Below are 27,753 nucleotides of genomic sequence, written 5' to 3'. Positions count from 1 at the left end.
TTTCATTAACCCATTGATACCTGATGCAGCATTTGTGTGTGTATCCCTTTAAGACCGCGAACCGCGTTAACGCGGTTCGCGGTCTTAAAGGGATACAACACACAAATGAGGGATATACACACAAATGCTGCATCAGGTATCAATGGGTTAAGCACTTCCTGACATGGATGAAAATGCCAAATGTCCCCTGAGAAAAGTCTCTCTGTGGACTGGATTGGAGTGAAGTGAAGACTACAGTGGTAGTGGTCATGTAGAAGACCTGCTTCATGTACCGTAATTTCCGGACTATAAGCCGCGGCTTTTTCCCCGTTTTTTGGCCCTGCGGCTTATATAACGGTGCGGCTTATCTATGGATTTTTTCAGAAAAAAAAAAAAAAATACAAATAAAATCTCTCTTTTTTAGCACTCTTTCTAACTATAAATCCACTTCTGTTTTAATTTCCTCTCTTGCCCTCTTTTCACCACACCGCGGACACTGTGTGCACTGTAAAAATAAACAAAGGTGGTGTTGTGTTATGTTGTTTTGTTGAAATGTTACGGTAATACGGTAAATGGGAGCTTCCTCAAACAGCCATCTCTTTCCCGACAATCCCCTCTGTGCGTGACCCCTTACATATGGTAATTACGGTAAGCAAACGGCCACTCGGCCAACAACTCCCTCCCCCGACTACCAGGAGAAAATCACAAACTTCGGCGAATTCACACAAAGGAAGATCAAGGAATGCCTTTGACGTTCGACCTGCCACTCACTCGGACTGTTAACAAGAAAGGTGAATCGTCGATCACATTGAGAACCACTGGGCACGAGAGAACGAATTTCACTTGTGTTCTGGCCTGCTCTGCATCTGGAGTAAAGCTGCCGCCAATGGTGATTTTTAAGCGGATTACGATGCCGAAAGAGAAAATTCCCAGTGGGATATGCCTCAGAGTCAACAAGAAAGGGTGGATGATGGAAAGTGTCATGAAGGAGTGGCTGGCTGAGTGCTACGTCAAGCGCCCTGGAGGATTCTTTCACCAAAAAAAAGCTTTGCTCGTTCTCGACAGCATGAGGGCTCATATAACAGATTCCGTGAAAGCAGCCATCAAGACCACAAACTCCATTCGGGTTCCGAAAGGCTGGACTGCTGCGTGATGATGACGCCGGCACAGCTGGGCGCCTTCAGAGGCTGTTCGATTCCGACACCGACAGTGACGAAGAGGAGTTCCTTGGTTTTGAGAGTGACAACGAAGGAGAGAGGAGAGTGGTTGACGAAGCCACCCTGAACCTGTTCGTTTCCGACACTGAAGTTGAGGACTTTGCTGGTTTCAGTACGGAGGAAGAAGAGGAAGACGAGGATTAGTGACTTGACTTTGACTCTGACTCTGTTTTTGACGCTGCACCTTCACCTAAAAGATGAAGACAAGGATTACGGTACCTGGTTTGATTGTTGACAGCACCTTTTGTTGAAATGTTAATAAATGGGAGCTTCCCCAAACAGCCATCTCTTTCCCGACATTCCTCTCTGTGCACGAACCCTTACATATGGTAATTAAACATCAAAACACCCGCGGCTTATAGTCCGGTGCGGCTTATATATGTAAAAAACAGTCAATTTTGCTGCTGCGGCTTATATACCGGTGCGCCTTATAGTCCGGAAATTACGGTATTTATCCTCATCAAGTAGAAAAACGTTGTGTAGAATGCACACATCCACGACCCACTCAGAACGGACCCGCCAGTTGAGAACCCCTGATCTAGAGGACAAAAAAAAGAAAAATATAAAGAAAAGGGCATGGAGGTAGGTTAGGTTACTCTCTGGTTATATATCATTAAAAAAAAAAAAACCTTATGTAACCTTCAAGGAGCTTCTTCACAGACTCTAAAGTGGAACCAGCAGGCAGGAAAGGACAAGCTAGCGCCAAGCTAATCCTGTTTCAACTCTGGACCTGTTGGAGTGATAACACCTCCATGGGGGTGATCGCAGCGAGGAGTGTCGCTAGAAACACGTCGTCACCGAAACCTCCCCCCCCCCCCCCTCATGTACAGTATTAGAGGCGTGTCCACTCTGACATGAATAGACATGTTTTGTTGTTGTTGTTTTTTTTACATAAAATTATGGAATTGATAGACATTCCATATCGGCACACAATATCGGCCATTGATTGATTAACAAAATAGCTGTATCAGCCTTCCAAAGCCCCTCCCCTTCTGTGTTAGGCATGCTGCCCTCATAAGCCCTGTGCTGACCACTCTCTCTCACTATCTCTATCTCTCTCACTCTCTCTGTCTCTCTCTGTCTCTCTCTCTCTCTCTCTCTCTCTCTCTCACTATCTCTCTATGTCTCTCTCCCGGTCCCCATGCATAGCTAGGGTGGTGGGTGTAAAAATAGCGGGGGGGTCAGTCGGTCAGTCAATGGACAGGGCAGGAAGCTGGAATTAGCGTTTGAGGGAGAGCTGAAGTGCTGTAGCGGCAGCAGTACTGTAACAGTTAGGCAAGGCCAGGGACCAAGGCAGGGCACCTAGGTCCACTGCTGAGGCCAAAGGAAGGGCACTTTTGGGTGGGTGGGGGGGTTACCATCCTGGGCCCCGCCCTGTGCTTGGTAGCCTCTTGAGTGTTTTCAGGGGGAGGTGGGGAAGCTTGGACAAGGAGTGGAGTAGTATTAAGTAGTAACTATTGGAGGGATTAAACGCGCCATCTTAGCGTTCTCTTTGCGTTCGGATGGGTTTGCACCTTCTCGCATGGCCATGGGCAACGCGGCCATGTGCAAGGTGTGCGGCTCGGACAAGGGCTTGAGGACGGCCGGGAGTCTTTCCAACCTGGAGCAGAACACGCTGCCAGACTACTACTGCGCCAAGCATGTCCCCCCGCAGCCTCTCCTGGTGCTGGTAAGACCCGAACACTGCCAGGGACACGCCAAGCATGTCCCCCCACAGCCTCTACTGGTGCTGGTAAGACCCGAACACTGCCAGGGACACCTGACCTGAGCAGCCTTCAGCCCTCCTGAAGTCTTCAGGTCGTTATGGACATTACGACATCCGGCAGACATTACATTACGACATTTGGCTTTTATCCAAAGCGACTTACCGACTTACAAGATCACATTTTGTCAACTGTAGAGAAATCAACGTTGCAACACAATCTATGACAGCTACAACTTTTGAAGGAATAGAGTAGCATCTGTAGGAAGTAGATTGAGAAGGAATGATTTTTTATTTATTTATTTTATTTTAGAAAGAGAGATGATAGTTCAAGATGGGCCCAGGTGGAGCCTGAAAAGGTGTGTTTTAGTCTTCGCCTGAGTCCTGGGTATGGACCTGAGTTAGGGTATTTTTATTTTATGAGATTGTTTTTGTTTTGTTTTTGCAGCTGTGAAGGTTTTTGAGGAACCGGAACTCTTTATTTTACAGATGTCAAGGTTTTGACAGGCCAAAAGTTGGAGAATCTTCGAAGCAGGAAGTTAGTGTCGGCTTCCCCTTTGAAGTCTTGACATTTTTGTCATTTTTTTTATGATGATGATGATGAAAGCATTATATTCTTTGTAGCTCGCTCCTCAACCTGGGTATACACTGTAGTTGTTGTTTGAGCCACCTTTTCATAGAGTCTAGGGATGCACAATATCGCATTTTTCGCCCATATACAATATGCCAGTATTTTCTAACTATTTTGCCCAATTACCGATGTCCTACATAGGACTTCTCACCGAGGAGCTCCTCGGTGTGCGGATTGTTTCTTTTTTCACTGTAAGTACTCTATTGATCCAGCACCCAGGCCCAGTGTGGCCTATTTTTGGATGTGCGTGTCCCTACCTATTTTCTACATAGGACTTCTACCTAATTTCAGAGAACATCAACCCTACTCTTATGGTGATGGCCCATTGACAGATGCATTGCAGACCTAAATACAATGCTTTTCCAAATGTACACATTCACTGGGCAAAAAAAGAAACTACTTCAACTCATGTAAAACATTTTATTTAACGTTTTCTTTCAAACAAAACTGTAAGATTCATGCTACTTAAACAGGCTTGGATGATATTGGCCTGTCATATTATCAGCAGAAATGTTCGTTTTGGGCCGATGCTGATATTTCATTTGAAATCATTTATCGGCCGATTACCGATATCATCATGCATCCCTAATGGAGATCATACATGTCTCTTCCCTCTGATGAAACAATGGGGTTTCACTGCTTTGGAGTTCTAATTCTGAACTTACCGGAATCTGTGCATTAGTCTGTGCACTGCAATTAACAGTTGCTCTGTGTGTGTGTGTGTGTGTGTGTGTGTGTGTGTGTGTGTGTGTGTGTGTGTGCACATGGGGGTAACTATGTGTGTTTGGGTGGAGGGGGGGCGGGAGGTCATTCTCCCTTCCCTTTTAAGGCCAGCGTGACATGTTTGTTCCTAAAGTAAAGTGTCCCCTGTTCCTAAAGTGTCCCCTGGCCAACAGCATGTTACACTGCCGTGCCTAATTTGAAATGTGCTGTAATGACTTTAGCAGCTTCTGCACACGGCAACAAATATCCATAGAAGTCATTTAGTCGAGTGCTGAGTTTAGACAACTGTTTTTTTCTTTCCTAGAATTTAAAAAATCTGTCGGTGGACTGTGATAATTTCACTTGCATCCCAAATGCCACGCGTCACATTTTCTCAGTACCAGTACAGTCTAGTTCATTCTACTCTGCATTGAAAAGGGCATAAAAAGTCTTAGATTTCACTTGATGAAACTTGCAGACATGATGTGAAATGTGTGTGTGTGTGTGTGGTATGACACAGGTGAAATGTGTGTGTGTGTGGGGTATGACACAGGTGAAATGTGTGTGTGTGTGTGTGTGTGTGTGTGTGTGTGTGTGTGTGTGTGTGTGTGTGTGTGTGTGTGTGTGTGTGTGCTATGACACAGGTAGCTCCAGACCAAACTGTAATTGGGCGGTCTGTAAGAGGAGGAGACAGCGAACTAGCAACCTAACGTGTGACCCCTAGTAACGCCGCTTGCAGCTGACCATCATTATACTGTATGGGTAGGATGAAATAGATGGGACAGGGAGAGAGGAATGACTCAGTGTTTCTGAGTGTGTCTCTCTCTCTCTCTCTCTCTCCCTCTCTCTGTGTGTGAGTGAGTGGAAATATTGATAACCTTCACCATCAGTTTCCTGCACACTTTCCTTGAGAGGATAATTAATAAAGTGCTGTTCAGGAACAGGAATGTAACAAGAAGGGAGGGAAATAGACCGAGGGAGAGATAACAAAATAAACTCAAACACAAAAGTGTGTCTTCTTCTCCCCCCCCCCTCTCTTCTTTTTATGTAATCAGGTGTGTAACTGATGAATTCATTAATTTATTAGTCAAATATTTTGCAGCCGTCACTTTAACCATCAGTCAAACATCACATGTCAGCAGCTTCCCAGCTGCCTGTCAGCTTGCTGGCTCTTCCATGGGCGCTTAACTCATAATTACAATATAGCCAACAGCACTTGAAGGCAGCACATGGAGGCGCTACTGAGTGAAATTACATTATCTAATAATACGATATTATCGCATTGCACTCTTTTCTTATTTTGTCTCTTTATCATCTTTAGTACCTATGGGGCTTCTCTCTCTGCAGCTAATATAATAATATACCTCATTCTTTATTATTATTCCCTTGTTTTGACATGACCTATCCCTCCATATTTGCTCTACCTCAGGATACTATTGTGTTGTATAATATAGTGTAATAGAGTGAATGAGTATCATGTTCCTTATGTCATATTCTAAATACGATACAGAGCAATAGTGGCATAGTAGCACAAATGCCTCTTTCAAAACACAACATGGATCTCCCCCTCTGCTGTATATCTAAATTTAGCTGAAGCTCAACCAATGAACCTCCAGGTCCAGTGCTGATGGACTGTATACTAACGCGAGTCCATTGGGACAAATCCGATTGGCTGGGAACACCCCTGGGCCATTCACTGGTTGCTCTCTGAGCCTTGGCATTGGTCCATGCAGCTCAGCTGATAATGGTAACTGAAGGGGATGATGGAGACATATTGTGAAGGCGAAATCTGGTGGATCTATTATACTGTAGATCACATCTCCTATTATGTCAACTTGAGGATAATGAATGAGAACAGGCTATCTTTACTCTATATGATGTTATTATATCATCATCATCATCGTCATCATCATCATCGGTGTTGGGTGTGGATCTCATAGCTCTGCTTTTCATGAGAAGAAGAATTCAGAGCTGCACAGGATGTAACTGATGCTGAATGTAGATGAATGTGCAGGCAGCAACCCAAGCGAGCTTCAGTGTCAGAAACACAAACACAATCTGAGCAGACAGTCTGACGACTCATAAGACTCTGGGACAGACGGATGATATTTCGGGGGTTCTGGTGTAGAGCGAACGTACTTCACTCTGCCTGAGACTTCTGCTTCCATCGTATTTACAGTCTGACAAAGTCTCTATGCAGCTATGTGTTTATAGAGATTAGCTGACATGTTGTCTGGACCTACAACACAAAAAGTATCGATTGATCAACTCCAACTCCAACTCCATCCCCTTTTCATGGGGGCCATTTTGTGTCAAAAAGGCAGAATAAACACAGGTGCAAGCAAAACACTAATGAGGGTTTTCAAATTCCAATCATGGAAGTTGGAAACTAATCTTGGAAACCCTCATTAGTGTTTTGCTTGCACCTGTGTTTACCCTGCCCTTTCGACACAAAATGGCCCCCATGAGAAGAGTCTATCGGACTGTAAACAATGACTGGACATCTGCTCTACACCTGCGTCATATTAGGATGCAGCCCCCCCCCCCCCTCCCCACACACACACACACACACACACACACACACACACACACACACACACACACACACACACACACACAGACACATAAACAGAGCCAGCACCGATGGGACTGATGCGCGTGCGGTTGCTAGTAAACAGTGATATGTTATTCTGTCCAGACGGCCGGGAATAGAATGTGCTCGTCCAATCAAATCAACAAGGGCACAGTTGCCAAATGTTCTCATAAGTGTTAAGATTAGAATAGGTCAAGGTTGAAACTAAGATTAGGTTTAGGTCAAGTAAGTTTTTGTTGAGACGGGCCTGTTAAAACTACGCCACATCCATATTGCAATGGAAGTCTGCAGGAAGTCTGCTTGAGGCCCCTTGTGGACTGGATGGATTGTGGATTTGGAGTGCGGTGAAGTCCGGACATTTGGATTGAGCCTATCACTTTACATCATGTATTATCCTATGCTAAAGTGTTAGCATGGAGCACCATAGTGACTGATTGACCAGGGAAACATGGATGACATGGATTGGGCCGGTCTTCCAAAATGTGTTTTGTTCCTGGTTCGCCATGTAGTGGTGAGGGTTAACTAGGTTTAGGAAAATGTATGTAGTCGACGGATAGTAATGCAGATGTGTGTAAGTGTGTGTGTGCGCGCGCGTGCATGTGTGTTCTGAAATCTGCAGCACAGCAAGTGATGCGTGCTAAGGATATGACATCTGCATTTCCAGGGACTGTGATGTTAGCATCATCATAAATACCGGTAATACAGTTTTGGCTTTTGGAAGGCTCTGGACTGTGACACACACACACACACACACACACTATGTATGCTTGACGAGTCAAGGTGTAGCTGCCTACGAACGGTACCCAGAGCCCAAACATGATTTCTGTGATCTCTCCGCTGACAGACAGAAAGCCCTGTTGTCATGGTTACCTCAAGAGAGAGGGCAGCGCTCGTCTCCGTGGTAACTGGGAGGGGCGAGGATGCTTCCACCCGGGGGGGGGGGGGGGGGGGGGGGGGGGTCTTTGCATTATTGATAAAGGCCCTCACGCTCCACACATGAAGACGGTGACTTTGTAAATTAATGTTTGATGTCATGTGTTGATGGAGCGGCTCGAGGACGTTGCTTGTCACGCTTGGCAGCTTTGATTAAGCCGTGACGTAATATGGCTGTCTAGACACAAGCTAACAGACCTACATTACATTAGCCCTATATCATGTAGACTCATTATAGTAATATGGCTGTCTAGACACAAGCTAACAGACCTACATTAGCCCTATATCATGTAGACTCATTATAGTAATATGGCTGTCTAGACACAAGCTAACAGACCTACATTACATTAGCCCTATATCATGTAGACTCATTATAGTAATATGGCTGTCTAGACACAAGCTAACAGACCTACATTAGCCCTATATCATGTAGACTCATTATAGTAATATGGCTGTCTAGACACAAGCTAACAGACCTACATTAGCCCTATATCATGTAGACTCATAGTAATATGGCTGTCTAGACACAAGCTAACAGACCTACATTAGCCCTATATGTCATGTAGACTCATAGTATTATGGCTGTCTAGACACAAGCTAACAGACCTACAGTACATTAGCCCTATATGTCATGTAGACTCGTAGTAATATGGCTGTCTAGACACAAGCTAACAGACCTACATTAGCCCTATATGTCATGTAGACTCATAGTATTATGGCTGTCTAGACACAAGCTAACAGACCTACAGTACATTAGCCCTATATGTCATGTAGACTCATAGTAATATGGCTGTCTAGACACAAGCTAACAGACCTACATTAGCCCTATATCATGTAGACTCATAGTAATATGGCTGTCTAGACACAAGCTAACAGACCTACATTAGCCCTATATCATGTAGACTCATAGTAATATGGCTGTCTAGACACAAGCTAACAGACCTACATTAGCCCTATATCATGTAGACTCATAGTAGTATGGCTGTCTAGATACAAGCTAACAGACCTACATTAGCCCTATATCATGTAGACTCATAGTAATATGGCTGTCTAGACACAAGCTAACAGACCTACATTAGCCCTATATCATGTAGACTCATAGTAATATGGCTGTCTAGACACAAGCTAACAGACCTACATTAGCCCTATATCATGTAGACTTATAGTAATATGGCTGTCTAGACACAAGCTAACAGACCTACATTAGCCCTATATCATGTAGACTTATAGTAATATGGCTGTCTAGACACAAGCTAACAGACCTACATTACATTAGCCCTATATCATGTAGACTCATAGTAATATGGCTGTCTAGACACAAGCTAACAGACCTACATTAGCCCTATATCATGTAGACTCGTAGTAATATGGCTGTCTAGACACAAGCTAACAGACCTACATTAGCCATATATCATGTAGACTCATAGTAATATGGCTGTCTAGACACAAGCTAACATACCTACATTAGCCCTATATCATGTAGACTCATAGTAATATGGCTGTCTAGACACAAGCTAACAGACCTACATTAGCCCTATATCATGTAGACTCGTAGTAATATGGCTGTCTAGACACAAGCTAACAGACCTACATTAGCCCTATATCATGTAGACTCATAGTAATATGGCTGTCTAGACACAAGCTAACAGACCTACATTAGCCCTATATCATGTAGACTCATAGTAATATGGCTGTCTAGACACAAGCTAACAGACCTACATTAGCCCTATATCATGTAGACTCATAGTAATATGGCTGTCTAGACACAAGCTAACAGACCTACATTAGCCCTATATCATGTAGACTCATAGTAATATGGCTGTCTAGACACAAGCTAACAGACCTACATTAGCCCTATATCATGTAGACTCATAGTAATATGGCTGTCTAGACACAAGCTAACAGACCTACATTAGCCCTATATCATGTAGACTCATAGTAATATGGCTGTCTAGACACAAGCTAACAGACCTACATTAGCGCTATGTCATGTAGACTCATAGTAATATGGCTGTCTAGACACAAGCTAACAGACCTACATTAGCCCTATATCATGTAGACTCATAGTAATATGGCTGTCTAGACACAAGCTAACAGACCTACATTAGCCCTATATCATGTAGACTCATAGTAATATGGCTGTCTAGACACAAGCTAACAGACCTACATTAGCCCTATATCATGTAGACTCATAGTAATATGGCTGTCTAGACACAAGCTAACAGACCTACATTAGCCCTATATCATGTAGACTCGTAGTAATATGGCTGTCTAGACACAAGCTAACAGACCTACATTAGCCCTATATCATGTAGACTCATAGTAATATGGCTGTCTAGACACAAGCTAACAGACCTACATTAGCCCTATATCATGTAGACTCGTAGTGATATGGCTGTCTAGACACAAGCTAACAGACCTACATTAGCCCTATATCATGTAGACTCGTAGTAATATGGCTGTCTAGACACAAGCTAACAGACCTACATTAGCCCTATATCATGTAGACTCGTAGTAATATGGCTGTCTAGACACAAGCTAACAGACCTACATTAGCCCTATATCATGTAGACTCGTAGTAATATGGCTGTCTATAGACACAAGCTAACAGACCTACATTAGCCCTATATCATGTAGACTCATAGTAATATGGCTGTCTAGACACAAGCTAACAGACCTACATTAGCCCTATATCATGTAGACTCGTAGTAATATGGCTGTCTAGATACAAGCTAACAGACCTACATTAGCCCTATATCATGTAGACTCGTAGTAATATGGCTGTCTAGACACAAGCTAACAGACCTACATTAGCCCTATATCATGTAGACTCGTAGTAATATGGCTGTCTAGACACAAGCTAACAGACCTACATTACATTAGCCCTATATCATGTAGACTCATAGTAATATGGCTGTCTAGACACAAGCTAACAGACCTACATTAGCCCTATATCATGTAGACTCGTAGTAATATGGCTGTCTAGACACAAGCTAACAGACCTACATTACATTAGCCCTATATCATGTAGACTCATAGTAATATGGCTGTCTAGACACAAGCTAACAGACCTACATTAGCCCTATATCATGTAGACTCGTAGTAATATGGCTGTCTAGACACAAGCTAACAGACCTACATTAGCCCTATATCATGTAGACTCATAGTAATGTGGCTGTCTAGACACAAGCTAACAGACCTACATTAGCCCTATATCATGTAGACTTATAGTAATATGGCTGTCTAGACACAAGCTAACAGACCTACATTAGCCCTATATCATGTAGACTTATAATAATATGGCTGTCTAGACACAAGCTAACAGACCTACATTAGCCCTATATCATGTAGACTCGTAGTAATATGGCTGTCTAGACACAAGCTAACAGACCTACATTAGCCCTATATCATGTAGACTCATAGTAATATGGCTGTCTAGACACAAGCTAACAGACCTACATTAGCCCTATATCATGTATACTCATAGTAATATGGCTGTCTAGACACAAGCTAACAGACCTACATTAGCCCTATATCATGTAGACTCGTAGTAATATGGCTGTCTAGACACAAGCTAACAGACCTACATTAGCCCTATATCATGTAGACCCATAGTAATATGGCTGTCTAGACACAAGCTAACAGACCTACATTACATTAGCCCTATATCATGTAGACTCGTAGTAATATGGCTGTCTAGACACAAGCTAACAGACCTACATTAGCCCTATATCATGTAGACTCATAGTAATATGGCTGTCTAGACACAAGCTAACAGACCTACATTACATTAGCCCTATATCATGTAGACTCATAGTAATATGGCTGTCTAGACACAAGCTAACAGACCTACATTAGCCCTATATCATGTAGACTCATAGTAATATGGCTGTCTAGACACAAGCTAACAGACCTACATTAGCCCTATATCATGTAGACTTATAGTAATATGGCTGTCTAGACACAAGCTAACAGACCTACATTAGCCCTATATCATGTAGACTCGTAGTAATATGGCTGTCTAGACACAAGCTAACAGACCTACATTAGCCCTATATCATGTAGACTCATAGTAATATGGCTGTCTAGACACAAGCTAACAGACCTACATTAGCCCTATATCATGTAGACTCATAGTAATATGGCTGTCTAGACACAAGCTAACAGACCTACATTAGCCCTATATCATGTAGACTCATAGTAATATGGCTGTCTAGACACAAGCTAACAGACCTACATTAGCCCTATATCATGTAGACTCATAGTAGTATGGCTGTCTATAGACACAAGCTAACATACCTACATTAGCCCTATATCATAGGGCAACCTTAGGAGAGAACAACAAATACACTTACTATAGACTATTTTCATGGAATTGTTAGGGGTAATTTAGAATGTTTATGTTGTCAAGTTAAAACTGTCTATAAACTCACTATGGAGCACCACTGACTCACCAAGTCCAGAAATATTCAAGGAATATTAAATCCTCATGCAGATATCAAACCACGCACACAGAGCTGCAGGGAACAAAGGGCTTTACATAACATCATCATCACAGTATATTACTTCATATATCTACACACAACATAGGTTACATACATCATATATACATACTACACATTTGACTAGATTATATACATTGCAATACTACACACAGTATGTCTATACTTAGACATAGGAAACCAACGCAAACCCAGGGAGAACATGCAAACTCCACACAGAAAGGACCGGAGCAGAGATTTTACTTTCTTGCTGTGAGCTGACAGTGCTAAACACTGAGCCACTATGTCGTTTCTAACGTTATATGAATCCAAATGTCCTGCTTACACGTTCATAATCTATCCAATCTGTGCCACATGAGAGCAAAAAAAATCTGAATTGGGTCACTTGTAGCAGACAGTCTAAATGAATTTGGGTCACTTGTACCAAACATTGTAAATGCAGCCATAGTCAGAGATGATGTTTTTCTTTCACTCACTGGGCTGTGGGTCAAATATTATATAATATATAGACGTTTTTCTCCATTTTGAAAACGTCTTTTCGAGCGGTGACTGTGAGACCTTCACATTTGACCAATCACGTCGCTTTTCATCCTCGGCATTTTCACCACTCCGCCAACGATGTCACGACTTCAACCCCAAAGAAGCCCTTTGTCAACTTGTAGGCCAACTACAGTCGAGCAGCTTCTTCACGTTTAGCAGTAACAAACCCTTCTGTCTGGCTCATAATAACCAGGGATTATGAAACAATTTCTGTAGGAAGTTGCCTGGTACAATTCTCCCTTTCATTTTTAATGTGAAATGATTTGCATTGAAAAGCCCCACTTGTCTGAGTGTCGAGGCCTAATTGTTGCTATAGCAACCCACTTGTCTGAGTGTCAAAGCCTAAGTGTTGCTATAGCAACCCACTTGTCTGAGTGTCAAAGCCTAAGTGTTGCTATAGCAACCCACTTGTCTGAGTGTCAAAGCCTAAGTGTTGCTATAGCAACCCACTTGTCTGAGTGTCAAAGCCTAATTGTTGCTATAGCAACCCACTTGTCTGAGTGTCAAAGCCTAAGTGTTGCTATAGCAACCCACTTGTCTGAGTGTCAAAGCCTAAGTGTTGCTATAGCAACCCACTTGTCTGAGTGTCAAAGCCTAAGTGTTGCTATAGCAACCCACTTGTCTGAGTGTCAAAGCCTAAGTGTTGCTATAGCAACCCACTTGTCTGAGTGTCAAAGCCTGAGTGTTGCTATAGCAACCCACTTGTCTGAGTGTCAAAGCCTAAGTGTTGCTATAGCAACCCACTTGTCTGAGTGTCAAAGCCTAAGTGTTGCTATAGCAACCCACTTGTCTGAGTGTCAAAGCCTAAGTGTTGCTATAGCAACCCACTTGTCTGAGTGTCAAAGCCTAAGTGTTGCTATAGCAACCCACTTGTCTGAGTGTCAAGGCCTAAGTGTTGCTATAGCAACCCACTTGTCTGAGTGTCAAGGCCTAAGTGTTGCTATAGCAACCCACTTGTCTGAGTGTCAAAGCCTAAGTGTTGCTATAGCAACCCACTTGTCTGAGTGTCAAAGCCTAAGTGTTGCTATAGCAACCCACTTGTCTGAGTGTCAAAGCCTAAGTGTTGCTATAGCAACCCACTTGTCTGAGTGTCAAAGCCTAAGTGTTGCTATAGCAACCCACTTGTCTGAGTGTCAAAGCCTAAGTGTTGCTATAGCAACCCACTTGTCTGAGTGTCAAAGCCTAAGTGTTGCTATAGCAACCCACTTGTCTGAGTGTCAAAGCCTAAGTGTTGCTATAGCAACCCACTTGTCTGAGTGTCAAAGCCTAAGTGTTGCTATAGCAACCCACTTGTCTGAGTGTCAAAGCCTAAGTGTTGCTATAGCAACCCACTTGTCTGAGTGTCAAAGCCTAAGTGTTGCTATAGCAACCCACTTGTCTGAGTGTCAAAGCCTAAGTGTTGCTATAGCAACCCACTTGTCTGAGTGTCAAAGCCTAAGTGTTGCTATAGCAACCCACTTGTCTGAGTGTCAAAGCCTAAGTGTTGCTATAGCAACCCGCCGATGGCACAAGGATGATTAGGCCAAGGTGTTGCATAATGTGACTGGGCAGCTCTAAAAGGAATGTGAGGATATGAGCAGTGGTAATGGCTGCTTTATGTAATGCTGCCGGAATACAATGTTATCTCTGTAGGACTATGTGTGAGAGACACCATGAGCCAGAGCCAGGCCCTCCAGGGTTTTGTAGGTTTTGTTTCCCTCTGATTATTGTACTCATGAAATGTTGATTTTTAAGCAGGGCGTAATGAGTCAACCACCCATTGAGTTGACCAGTTGTCTGATACCCGTACCCAGATGTTCTCCTCCAGATGATATGGATTATAATGGATACCTATCATGTATGGCCCATTTGAGCTGTAGCTGTCTTGAATTCCCTCGATGGGCCTTTTTCACGGCGGCCACTTTGTGTCGAAAAAGCAGCGCGAACACAGGTGCAAGCAAAACAGAGGAAACTGTGAAAAAGGCCCATTGCAGGAAAATGCTGATTTTCAGGACTCGTGACTCGACTTGGACTTGAGCATTGATGACTTGGACTTGGACTCGAGCATTGATGCATTCAGACGAGGAAGTTGGAGACGAGGACTCGTTAATTGATAGACTTTTTGCTGTAGTTCTTCTGCAGAGTGCTCTGGAAGCTGTAGTTCTTCTGCAGAGTGCTCTGGGAGCTGTAGTTCTTCTGCAGAGTGCTCTGGGAGCTGTAGTTCTTCTGCAGAGTGCTCTGGGAGCTGTAGTTCTTCTGCAGAGTGCTCTGGGAGCTGTAGTTCTTCTGCAGAGTGGTCTGGGAGTTGTAGTTCTTCTGCAGAGTCCTCTGGGAGCTGTAGTTCTTCTGCAGAGTGCTCTGGGAGCTGTGGTTCTTCTGCAGAGTGCTCTGGGAGCTGTAGTTCTTCTGCAGAGTGCTCAGGGAGCTGTAGTTCTTCTGCAGAGTGCTCTGGGAGCTGTAGTTCTTCTGCAGAGTGCTCTGGGAGCTGTAGTTCTTCTGCAGAGTGCTCAGGGAGCTGTAGTTCTTCTGCAGAGTGCTCTGGGAGCTGTAGTTCTTCTGCAGAGTGCTCTGGGAGCTGTAGTTCTTCTGCAGAGTCCTCTGGGAGCTGTGTGTCCTGAGTAATGCAGCAGCACAGTCCTCTGCAGCAGCTGACCCTGCCTGGGTATCATCGCTGCAGCAGGGCTGCTCATGGAAATCACAGCCACTAACTCACCCACTGCTGCTGCTTTACCACCTTCATTTTTACATCACTGTGACTGTACGCATCAACCGTGACCGAGGAGAGTTTATGTTATGCTGTTAGGTGACTGGGTATACTGTGATTAAATCACACTCTTGTCAGAGCTAGAAAAGGTTGTTTAATGAAAAAGCTAAGTTGCCTCGTGGGCGAACTGTGACCTTTGTCGCCGGTGAGTGACCTGAGAGATGGTTCAAATGCCCCCAGTGTCAGCAACCCTCCCTGTGGAGTGAATTGACTGATTGACTTGATTTGAATCAGTAACGCCATTATTCGTAATGTGCTTGTTTTTCACAGCAGGAGCGGAGAGCTTTGAAAGCTGTATGTGAGCCAGGTATCTGTTTTAGCGAAGGCAGCAAGAGGAAACTGCTGAATCATTCTGCCTCCTTGTAGTCTTGGTCCATTTCCAACTGCGTGCTGCTCACTCAGCATCCACAAACAGGGGACATGTCCTTCCCAAACCAGGGACACATTCTCATGCACTGAGAAAGATATGGCTGCACAATTAATCATAGTTTAATACACAATGTAATTTTAGTCCCTAAAACCAAATGAATCAGACGGTTTAGTAACTTTAATTATATAGGAATCAGACGGTTTAGGAACTTTAATTATAGGAATTTTCTCCCAATCTTCTACGCAGAAGAGTGATACAGTATTTTTGCGCCACTCAAAAGCAGTGCTGTGTTGTGTTCTATGGTTTTAACTTGACAACATAAACATTCTAAATTGCCCCTAGCTTACTTCCTGTAACATTTGAAACCAATCAAAATAAGGGGCTACTTGGGGAAATATGCAGCCATTCAGAGTAGCTAAACTGTGATTATAATACTAGATAGATCTGACTGCCAAATGACAACATTTTAATGTGGATTGTCTGACGCATGTTGTTTCATGTGTTGTCTTCTCTGTCTCTTCTAGTCGGACAGTAACACCAGCTTCCTGCGAGCGGCGAGGGCGGGGAACATTGACAAAGTTTTGGAATTCCTGAAAGGGGGAGTGGACATAGGCACCTGCAATCAGGTAGGAGATGGATACCATAAAATGTGCTACACACACACACACACACACACACACACACACACACACACACGCACGCACACACTAGGGCTGTACAGTATGGACCAAAACAATATTTAATGCCTATTTATTAATGCCTATATTTAGTGTCTAATATTTAAAAACCTCATATGAGCAGGTTCAGTGATAAAATGTGATAAATCCAGAGCTGCCAACATTAACTTATAAAAAGCACACTACATTTTTGGGAGATTGTCACATTGGTGGGGGTTCCTCTGCCTTTCCGACATGCTGCCACTCCGAACGTTAACTTCCATTATTCGGACTGACGGTCGCTCACCTTAGAAGCCGCAATGCCGACCTTAGGTTTAGGCGTGGGGGTGGGAGAGGTTAGGTTTTGGGTTAGGGTCTGGGGGAGGTTAGGTTTAGGCATGGGGGGAGGTTAGGTTTGGCGTGGGGGCTGGGAGAGGTTAGTGAAAAACGGGGAATATAGACCCCCTTTCTGAGTGCCGATATTTCGGAGTGGCAGAACGTCGGAGTGGCAGCACGTCGGAGTGGCAGCATGTAACCACATTGGTGCACCAGTCTGTTAGGTGATAAAACATACAAAAGCCATCCATGTGTGTCCCCATGCTAACACTTTAGCATACTATGATGAGTGATATGGGCTCTATGCTAACACACTTTAGCAGACACTATGTTGATTGACAGAAGGCTTCATGCTAACACTTCATTGTAACATACAGTAGTTTATGTACCGTATGCTAAAGTGTTAGCAAGGAGGATGCTAACACTTTATTGTAACATAGTGTATGCTAAAGTGTTAGCAAGGAGGATGCTAACACTTTATTGTAACATAGTGTATGCTAAAGTGTTAGCAAGGAGGATGCTAACACTTTATTGTAACATAGTGTATGCTAAAGTGTTAGCAAGGAGGATGCTAACACTTTATTGTAACATAGTGTATGCTAAAGTGTTAGCAAGGAGGATGCTAACACTTTATTGTAACATAGTGTATGCTAAAGTGTTAGCAAGGAGGATGCTACCACTTCAGGCAGCGTAAACCATGTTGAGTGATAGTAAACCATGCCAACACTTTATCATACACTGTGTTGACTGTTGAGTGAAAGTAGGCTTTTATAGAGCTGTGAGGTTTAGCAGGGAGCTTGATATTGCATATTGTGTTCAAAATGCAATTTCTTTTTCGATTTGATTAACTCTGACATGGTGGACATAACAGTCATCGATGTATCATGTGATTTTCAGTACATGATACATACTCTATGGACCAGTTAGTGTCAGTCAGGTGAACAGCCGTGTCTGTCACCTCTGCTCTAGGGATGCTGCCCTATGGCAGTCAGTTTAAATGCCAATCTGTCTTTGGTGGCAAGGTGACCTTCAAGTACTTCTACCTCTGTCTCTGCCCATTGGGAACAGAAGTTAACTTGACCTACAACATTTTGGCATCATCTATCAACTGATGTCTTCTTTGACCGGTCATTTTGTTTCTAAAAGCTCTATTATCTGGCTGGGAGAAGTCTTCTTGTGGTACAAGCCCACTACATTGTCAGAAAAGGTAGCCGTCGGATAAACTAATCTCTGAGGAACTTTGTCCTCATTCTGGGTGCAGTTGGCTCCCCATCTCCCCCATGTATTTCACTTGTCTTTCCCAACGTTGAATCATCCTCATGGCTGTCATCCAGATCATTTGAACTACGGAGCTTCTGCCACCAGGACTCATTATTCCTCACGAAAGGCTTTTATATGAGCTGTGCTGCCGTCACACCTAACATACTGGCTGCCACCTAGGATAAAGATCACAAGTCATTGTGTGGATGAAACAGATGGTTATGAACAGTAAACGTGGACATATACAGTACAGTATTTTCAACTCTTGTTCTGGCTAGAAAGACCATGCCCTATCTCGATAGTGTTAATCTGCATTGTTAACTGTTTGTGACCAATGGCTTAGTCAATTCATCATTCTAAATCAAAAGATGTTTCCCTCTTGTAATAAAGTAATAAAGTAGCAGCCAAGAAAAGCACTGAAATAGTGGAAATGAGGCCACAATTTTTAAGAAGGAACCTGAGTTTCTAAATCTCCTATTATATACTGTACCAGGCCTGGGCTGACTCAGGTTGTCAGCACAGGCTGACAGTACTGTAGTTCTACTGTAGACTGCTGGGACTGCCACTTTGAGGTAGGAGTTTTTGAAGGCCAGGAACTTTATCAAGGGACACTAAACCTCTCTATTGATCTCTATTGCCATACTGGTTAAATTATTTTAGGTGTGTTAGCAGCTCTTTAAATCCCCAATATGTAACTTTCTTACCTTAATATAAGGTGGTATGCTAAGTAACGCTATCTTCTAATATGGAGAATGGTGCCTCTATCATTCCCACTCTGCTCCTCCGTCCCGGAGCTTGTCAAGGTGCTTGGTTGTAATTTCATTTCCTGCTGCATCTCCTTGAAACTAAAAGCTTTCCGCTGACAAAATAACGTGATTTATTTTATTGTGTAAGAAGTATGTATATAGTAAGATGTGTTGCTTGCTTGCTTGATTAGCGGCGCGATTAGCGACACAACAACATTTTGGGATATTTGCAGATATTTTTTTCCCGTTAGAAACACTGCAAAAAGTTAACAAAGCAGAGAGCACAAGCAGAAACAGTAAAATAAGGCTGATATCTGAACGTGCAAACAGGGAAGTGTAGCATTTATTATCATTTACCACTTGTGGCAGCAGAGGCCGCTGTTGCTGCTGTTCAGCAGAAAGATCCAGGTTGAGGCTTTAAGGCAGGGTTAGGCTGGTTTTATTGCTGAGTAAAATCCTCCAAAACCATAGTATGATTTATCTGGTCAGCCTGCTATCATAATAAAACATGTTGATGCATAATGTACATGTAGCATCTGATCAAAATGCTAAATACAGTTGGACTGACATACAAACTTGGACTAGCTGTGAAAATTCATTAGAAAATGGGTTTGATGCTTGCAGCAGCCAACAACAGCCTATCGCATCCTATCAAAGTGTCCTTGAGCAAGACGCCGAATTGTAAATAACTATATGTATAAAAGTGCCTAAAATGCTAAATGCTCAACATCTCCACCTTCCAATCAAGTCAACCACTGAGATGTAATTCCTGGGAGAAACACTAACGACGAGAAGCTTTGTTTCGCGGATGGAGGAGGACGTCCATTTTCAGCATTAGTCGACTCGTCACATTAAACTCCATGCTCCACACGCGTAGCCCTGATGTACTAATGAGCGCCATTTGTGTACTAACGTGTGTACTTAACTAACATCATTTATTAAGGACCTCGCTCTCTCATTGCCCACTATATCAACACATACTTATCATGAAACACACACACACACACACACACACACACACACACATACACACACACACACACACACACACACACACACATACACACACACACACACACACACACACACACACACACACACACACACACAGACACACACACACGTTGTTGTGTTTTCTAAGCTCTCGATGTGCTTAACTAACATATTATTAAGGAGCACGCTCACATTACTACCAGTTTGTGTACACACAGACTTGTTTATGTGTCGTTTCAGATCATGCATAATTGCGCGTGCCTGTTGGGAAGCAGCTTGTGTTTGATCAGAGGGCCGTTCTTTATTTAGGCATACTTTAAGGTCATTAGCATTGCTCTTTAGGCATACTCGTTATCTAGTGTCCTTTAAGGTCGTCAGCATTCCAGCCGAGCAGGGGGAGTGAAAGCTGATAGGGTGTAAATGAATAGTCCTCAGCGCTGGTCAGCCCGGTAAACAACAGTCACATGGAGTGGAAATCTAGGACTTGGAGGCATTTATTTGCGATGGAGACGCTGGTCACTTGAGTCCTCGGACATATTTGGAGCTTATGTATTTGTTTGTTGTCTTTCTCTCTACAGCTACATTTCCATCCAAAATGTCAAACAACATTTTGAAAGGTCGCAAAAAATGCACGATAACTTAGTTGAAGGTGGGTTGAAGTGAATCAACAGTCTTTGGAGAACTGCTAGTTATCGGGGGTAGTTGTGTTGTTGTGTCATTTCATAATATTGTTTCATACTTTCATCCAAAGACAAAACAAAGACCTACAGTATGCTGCTGGGCAATATTCTAATACATCAACTACTGACCATGAAACCATGACAGATGACTTGTTGTTCAAACTTATGCATGAGAGAAACAACAAATTGTGTTTCCATCGCCAATTATCACATCAATTCTTTATTGACAAAAATGGCTTCCACCTCACCTGAGCACTGTTTTCATTCTGCCTTCGCTAAATCGATACATCTTTTGCATAAACTTACTGGATGGAAACCCTGCTTTGCTGCACCTGTTGAGTTTGTCAGCTCTCAGCTCACATGTGTGCAACACGGTCACCTACATCTGCAGCATCTTTCTCCCTCCATCCTTTCCATGTCTTCCCCACAGTTCACCCCAGTTTCAGACCCCACTAAGAATAGCTGTAGCATTTGCTGCAGGCAGCTAATGGAGATCCTAACTAAACTAAACAAGTTTCCCCCCCCTGCTTCCTTGTAAATACAGTACCTCCTGTATAATTATGGTCAATTCCAGGGCCCCTCCCGCCAACAGTAATGGTATAATCCTGACCCTTGAAATACAACAGAGCTGGGAGATGTGTGTGGTTGAGTGATATCAGAATCACTTGTATTGCCACAAGATGCAAGATTACATACAAGGAACTCTTAGTGTAAGTATGCAGTAGCGGTCATATCAATATCAATATTCAGAGATAAAAAGAAGATATCTAATGATCTAATTGATCTTAATACTAACATAGGCTACTGTATATGCTAAAGCGTTAGCATGCACAATGGACTGAGCTAGCTACCAGAGACACAGAGATGATTGATGCCAGTTCTCTCGACACATATTGGGGTAAGGTGAGCGTGATGGATATTTTCACATTGCACTTTATGGTGTAAAACAACAGAAATGACTTCCAACAAAATCCAACGTTCCCCAGTGACCAAAACTGCTCCAGAATGACACAACAAAGATGTTTTGCTGACGGCACCAAATGAAGCCTGTGCACTGTTTTGAAGAGTGCAGATGCCCTCTGCTATCTCTCAAAATATCACTATGACATTATCATCACAAATACCTTTCTTTTTTAGGAAATGCTCCCACTAGTGGTCTTTTTCACAGCGCTACGACGAGTTAAATTCTGAAGTCAGAGTTGTACCATCTACCCATGCATTATGGTGACCTTGAAACTGCTACTGGGCAAACACCTACCTAACACAGGGACAAATGAGACAGGGAGAAAGCAGAAAGTACTGTATGCATCAGCAAGGGGATTACTCTGTTTCCCGAATCACATCTATCAAACCACTGGGCTGTACTGGACTTCAAAGTGGAATTGATCAATGATCATTAGTGACCTCCAGTCAGCGATAGATGTTAGGGATGCACCGATGTGAACATTTTGGCCGATACCGATAACCGATATTAACATTGCTGTTATGGCAGATAACCGATATTTACCGATGTCGATATGATCGGTATAAAAACACGTTTCTATGATAATAAACTTGTGTACATACTGAAAAACAACACTATTAAACACTGTTAATTTGAAAAATGTCTTTATTTCCAAAACATTTGGAAAAGCCCAGAAATCATAGATTTACCGCAATGTTTCCTCTCAACGTGAAAATTTTGGCTCATACGATAACCGATATTAACATTGCAACATCGGGCCGATGCCGATGTGTTAAAAAATGACTAACATCTGCCGATATATCGTGCATCCCTAATAGATATTATGAGTTTATATCTTAAAAGGTGGATAAAGTGGTTTTAGGTACATCCTTGATCCTTACCACTTTAAAAAGAGATGGTGGGCAGGCAATGAAAGCGGTATCAATATGTATAACTGTGAGGATACCTTGAGGTTACAAACATCAGCCACACCGACATGAAGACAGTCCTTGAACAGTCAAAAGTTCAACATAAACCAGTACATACGCACTGACACCATTACTATGATGGAGAGGCTGGTCTGGCTCTGTAGTTGATCATACAGTAGCAAATGTTTATGATACACGCGAGACTTGTTTTCATGATTTTTGATGAAATGGCCCTTTACATTTTAGCGATATCGTGATTGCTGTACAGGTCGGGGATCCTATGGGACTGTTCTGCCATATATCAACATCATTTCTCCACTGTGCATCATTTTCTGTTGTCAAAGCTGCTTTCAGCTGAGGGAAATGCCAAAGGACTAGCATGGTGTTCAGTAGCCAAATTCAGCCAGGGCAACCACAAGACTGACTTCCTTTGGTCCTTTATTGATCATATCATGCCTAATTGTAAAGCAAAGTAAATGTTGTATTGTTGTGAAAATGTAGGCTAACTTTAACCATAAATCTTCACACCTTATCAGCCATTTTAATCTCGTCTTTTAGCTTGCTTGGACTGCTGCTATGTAGCCGATAGTGATGATAGATATACATCCATATCATTCATCTTTTTAGCCAACACATACCTTTCCTTACACTCAATTTATAACAACGCACTATCTATTCTGTCTGTGTGCAATATGCTAGTAGCTATGCTTGCTATACGGTTAAGTCGCTAACATTAGTTAGTAAGTCAAATGGGCTACCTTTACTTTATTCTCCATAGAACAGCTGATCGACTACAGAGGCAGAGAGCTGAAATCACATTCAAACAATCTGATCATTAATCAGGTTTATATGTAATCAACAGGAAGATGCCGTGGGAGCGTATACAATCAGTAGTTTATTTTTTATTTTTGGGGCATTTATTGGATAGGACAGTAGATAGACACTAGACAGGAAAGGTGGAGAGAGACAGAGAGGGAAAGACATGTTGCAAAAGACCACGGGTCGGATTCGAACCCCGGTTGGTCACGCGAAGGATGAAGCCTTAGTGGTACAGCACACGCTCTACCAGCTGAGCCTGCTTGTATTTTCACCCTCATTCTTTTAAGTTTGACCATACGTGTCGAATAGGAATATTATTCAACAGCACACTGACTTTCACCTTTGCAGCAGTGTTTTAATATGCTCTGATGATGCTGATGATAACTCAATAACACACTGATGATGAGCTGCAGTTTACGCTGCTTATAACTGGCTCGCCCCGCCTGGGAACACCCCCGGACAGCTACATTACTTCTTCACCACATTGCATTTGCAGGGCATAATAACAAATGGCTGCTGCAATAGATTTGAACAGATGATTGTAATATTCTCTGAAGGGATTGTGTTCACAGTCACACAGGCTCATGGAATAGCACATATGATGAATGGGGAGTGGGCAGACGGTGCACAGTGCCTTCCTGGACGGGTAAAGTGGCTGAGGGCGAGGGGCTGGGTGGGGGGTGGTGGGAGGTACAACGATGGATAGGGCCGTCGGAGCAGAGCAATCTAAGAGAGTGGCGTCAGCGGAGGACCAAAGTGCGTGACTCATTAGCCAATGAACAGCCAGGAAGGGGTCTCGCGCTACTTTTGCATGCTACAATAAAGCTGATAATGTACAATTTGATTCTTAAAAAAAAATCCCTTTCAAAGTAGATCACAAACTGTCCATTTTGCTGTAACTCGACAGCGCTGCTTAATACAGGACCTTACTTCCTGGAACTCTTGAGAGTAAAAAACTGGTCCATTGGAGTGAATGGAAATGTCGCGACTCTTCTATATGCACGGCTCTGCGTCAGAGGTGATGGGAGACCTGGCGGTGGCGTGTCTATCAGAGTTTCAAACATTTGTGAAATGTACAGTATTTGTGTGCGTGTGCGTGTGTGTGTGTGTGTGTGTGTGTGTGCGTGATCACCACATGGAGCACATGAGTTTAAATCACTTTTCAACTTTGCTCATCCGGCCGCCTCCATCTCTCTCTCTGGGGCAGAAGACAGAGGAACCCGTTCTTCTGCCCCAGTCTCAGTCAGAGTTGAAACATGACTAGCTGGTCTTTGATGGGACAACAGTGAGTGACAGGTGCTACTTCACACAGACTGCCTCGCTTGCTGCTTGTACTTCTGAGATGAAGAAGAATGTTAAAGAGGAGGAGGGTTTTTATCAGTTTTTCCAGTGCCTCCACACTGTTCACTGTTGAAATATCATTTATTTACAGTTAAAGTTAAGTAATAGTTAACTTTTTTTTTTCTTTCAACACAATTATTTGTAGCCTATTGCAGACAGCCCCTCACTTTTAGTTTCTGATTTCTGTGTGGTGCTGATGGACAGCTCCTTTTATCGTTAAAATATAAAGTGCTCTGAGAACACATGATTTGGCCTCCATATTGTTTACAGTCAGATGTGGGCCGCAAACATTTTTGAGATCTTCAAGTGGGCGAGGGGTCGGAAAAGGTTATTTCTTCTATTCTTTGTGTTTCAGATACAGTGCTTAGCTAAGTGTGACAGGATAGGATAGGATATACTGAAATACATAATTCTGCTCTGCTACTAAACAGATGCTTCCCGCCTACGTAGGGACCGTAGAAGTCCTACGTAGGGACCGTAGAAGTCCAGTGGGAATAAATTGGCCTCAGGGGAGCGATGCTGGCCGACCAGCCACAGAGGAAATTACTTATCGACTGAGCGTCTCTCTTTAAACCTCCGCCTCATGGCCGACCTGCTGAAAGGGTTATTGAATCAGTGCTGGGTCACTGAGAACATGTGAGGAGAAAACTAGAGCAGCCGCTAACCATAAATCCACTTCCATTTCGCTGTTCAAAGGCATGGAGGAAGATGCGAGACCAATTTTTTTCGTTCCGTTTTGTCTAGAAGGCCATATACTGACTTAGATAAAGTACGAAGTGAAGGGGCAGACACTGGACAAGTGAAGTGAAACATGACGTGATGGAAAAAATGTGAAGTCAACTTTTTGACAATTGAGCTGACAACTCGTCATTGATGACTTCCACACGCTGAGTGACTGTGACGAGACAGATTGACGTTTCTGACTGAGTTTTGTTGTCAGGGCACAGTATGCTAGCTGCCTTTATCATACAGTCAAAAAGTCACCATCACAAAAAGGCTTACTCTGTTTCACGAGTTTGTGTGATAGCATGCAGCTAGCTTTTGTTGCCAATTGTTGGATGATCGACTGCTTTGTAAAAATATTCTGCCTGGCAATTAAGTTGGAAGACAATTTCAATGATTTTTGTGTTAGCATGCTTGGTCACAAAATATCTCTTGATGTTGTATTCCTTGCACTGTAATTCTCTCTTGGTATATATACTGTATATCCTTTGAACCGACACGTGATGACATATTTATTCTTTTTTTGAAGCATTCAACCTGCTCGTTACTAATCTGTCACTTGAGGTGAGCAAGAGTCAACTTGAGCACCCTCTGTTGGAATCGAGCAGTACAGACTCATTGTAGTCATTCGCCTCGAGATTTATTAACATAAAATGCTGCCTTTTATTGATTGTTTGGGGGTGGTTTTGTTTTCCTTTGAGGACGTTGCGGGCCGGGTTGAGATGGTCCACAGGCCGGTTCCGCCCCCCGGGGCTGTATTTTGCCCATGTGTGTGCTAGACTGTCAGTGGAGCAAGGGTGAGTTTGTAATGTGTGAAAAGACTAAACCAGGGCAACGCTTTATACATTTCATGCTAGCAGCTACTTTATAAGCAAATCTGCCACACACTTTATTAAAGCCAACGCAAATCAAAATGTCACTCACAGGCCAATTGAGGTCCTGTGTCAGGTGACCCCAAACAAGCTCCTCCCACCCGCTACCAGCCAACCATGCAGCACCTGACATGACACTGACTATTAATAGCTCATGATTTACCACTCAAAACTTCTAATGTCGCTCTCTACTACAGTACTATATCAGTTCAAGTTGTTTGGTGATCTTATCTCTCTACTACAGTACTATGTATATCAGTTCAAGTTGTTTGGTGATCTTATCTCTCTACTACAGTGTATATCAGTTCAAGTTGTTTGGTGATCTTATCTCTCTACTACAGTACTATGTAATGTATATCAGTTCAAGTTGTTTGGTGATCTTATCTCTCTACTACAGTACTATGTAATGTATATCAGTTCAAGTTGTTTGGTGATCTTATCTCTCTACTACAGTACTATGTAATGTATATCAGTTCAAGTTGTTTGGGTGATCTTATCTCTCTACTACAGTACTATGTAATGTATATCAGTTCAAGTTGTTTGGTGATCTTATCTCTCTACTACAGTACTATGTAATGTATATCAGTTCAAGTTGTTTGTGATCTATCTCTCTACTACAGTACTATGTATATCAGTTCAAGTTGTTTGGTGATTTTTATCTCTCTACTACAGTACTATGTATATCAGTTCAAGTTGTTTGGTGATCTTATCTCTCTACTACAGTACTATGTATATCAGGTCAAGTTGTTTGGTGTTCTTATCTCTCTACTACAGTACTATGTATATCAGTTCAAGTTGTTTGGTGATCTTATCTCTCTACTACAGTACTATGTATATCAGGTCAAGTTGTTTGGTGATCTTATCTCTCTACTACAGTACTATGTATATCAGTTCAAGTTGTTTGGTGATATAATATTGTCTGGTAAAAAGTGAAATTCAATATAACAGGCAATCTAGCATCAGTTTTAATCATGTATGCTGTAGAACAGCCCCATTCAAGCAACATGATTCACACGGTCGAACCCAGAGGCCAGCAACAGATGACCTTTTTGAATGTGTGTGTTACACACTATTTATAACTTCATACCCAGGACTGGCCTTACTCCACAACACTATCACATGACACAACATCTAACCTCCTCACTTTGATAGCTAGATTTGATATGTGGCTCTGTCCCTCCTCTACAGCCAGGAAAGAGAGCGATCGAACGACAGAAGAAAAACCAATGTACTGTAGGGCCAGATAGAGTTATGGAACCAGATGATGAGGAGGTACACCTCTCTATCTCCGTCTTCTTCTCGTAAGTTTGTTGGGGGTTTGCAGCTTTGGGCTTGAGCTTTTCTCCCATCTCTCTTTCTCCAGAATGGTCTCAACGCCCTGCATCTGGCGGCCAAGGAGGGCCACCTGGACTGGTCCAGGAGCTGCTGGAGAGAGGCTCGGCCGTGGACTCAGCCACAAAGGTAGGATAGCCTCCCTTAAGCTGGGCTCAGACTACAGGATTCTGACTATCCTAGCCGATTTTGAAATCTGGCTGTGACACGC

At 42.9% G+C, this 27,753-nt stretch overlaps 1 protein-coding gene across 1 annotated transcript in view; it reads left to right on the top strand.

Annotated features, from left to right (window-relative positions):
- Window positions 1-2,724: 2,724 nt before the first annotated feature.
- The window catches only part of ank2b (ankyrin 2b, neuronal), a gene marked incomplete at both ends in the record, with an annotated part of 106,006 nt that continues 80,977 nt past the window's right edge, over window positions 2,725-27,753 (top strand). The window contains 4 exon segments of the mRNA XM_083640816.1: window positions 2,725-2,865; window positions 16,437-16,538; window positions 27,574-27,619; window positions 27,622-27,671. Coding sequence (XP_083496942.1) covers window positions 2,725-2,865; window positions 16,437-16,538; window positions 27,574-27,619; window positions 27,622-27,671 — 339 coding nt within the window.

This window comes from Poromitra crassiceps (genome assembly GCF_964638095.1).
Source record: "Poromitra crassiceps genome assembly, chromosome: 7".
NCBI lineage: Eukaryota > Metazoa > Chordata > Actinopteri > Beryciformes > Melamphaidae > Poromitra > Poromitra crassiceps.
The sequence above is the reverse complement of the archived record's forward strand: the minus strand, read 5'-3'. Positions and strand labels throughout refer to the sequence as shown.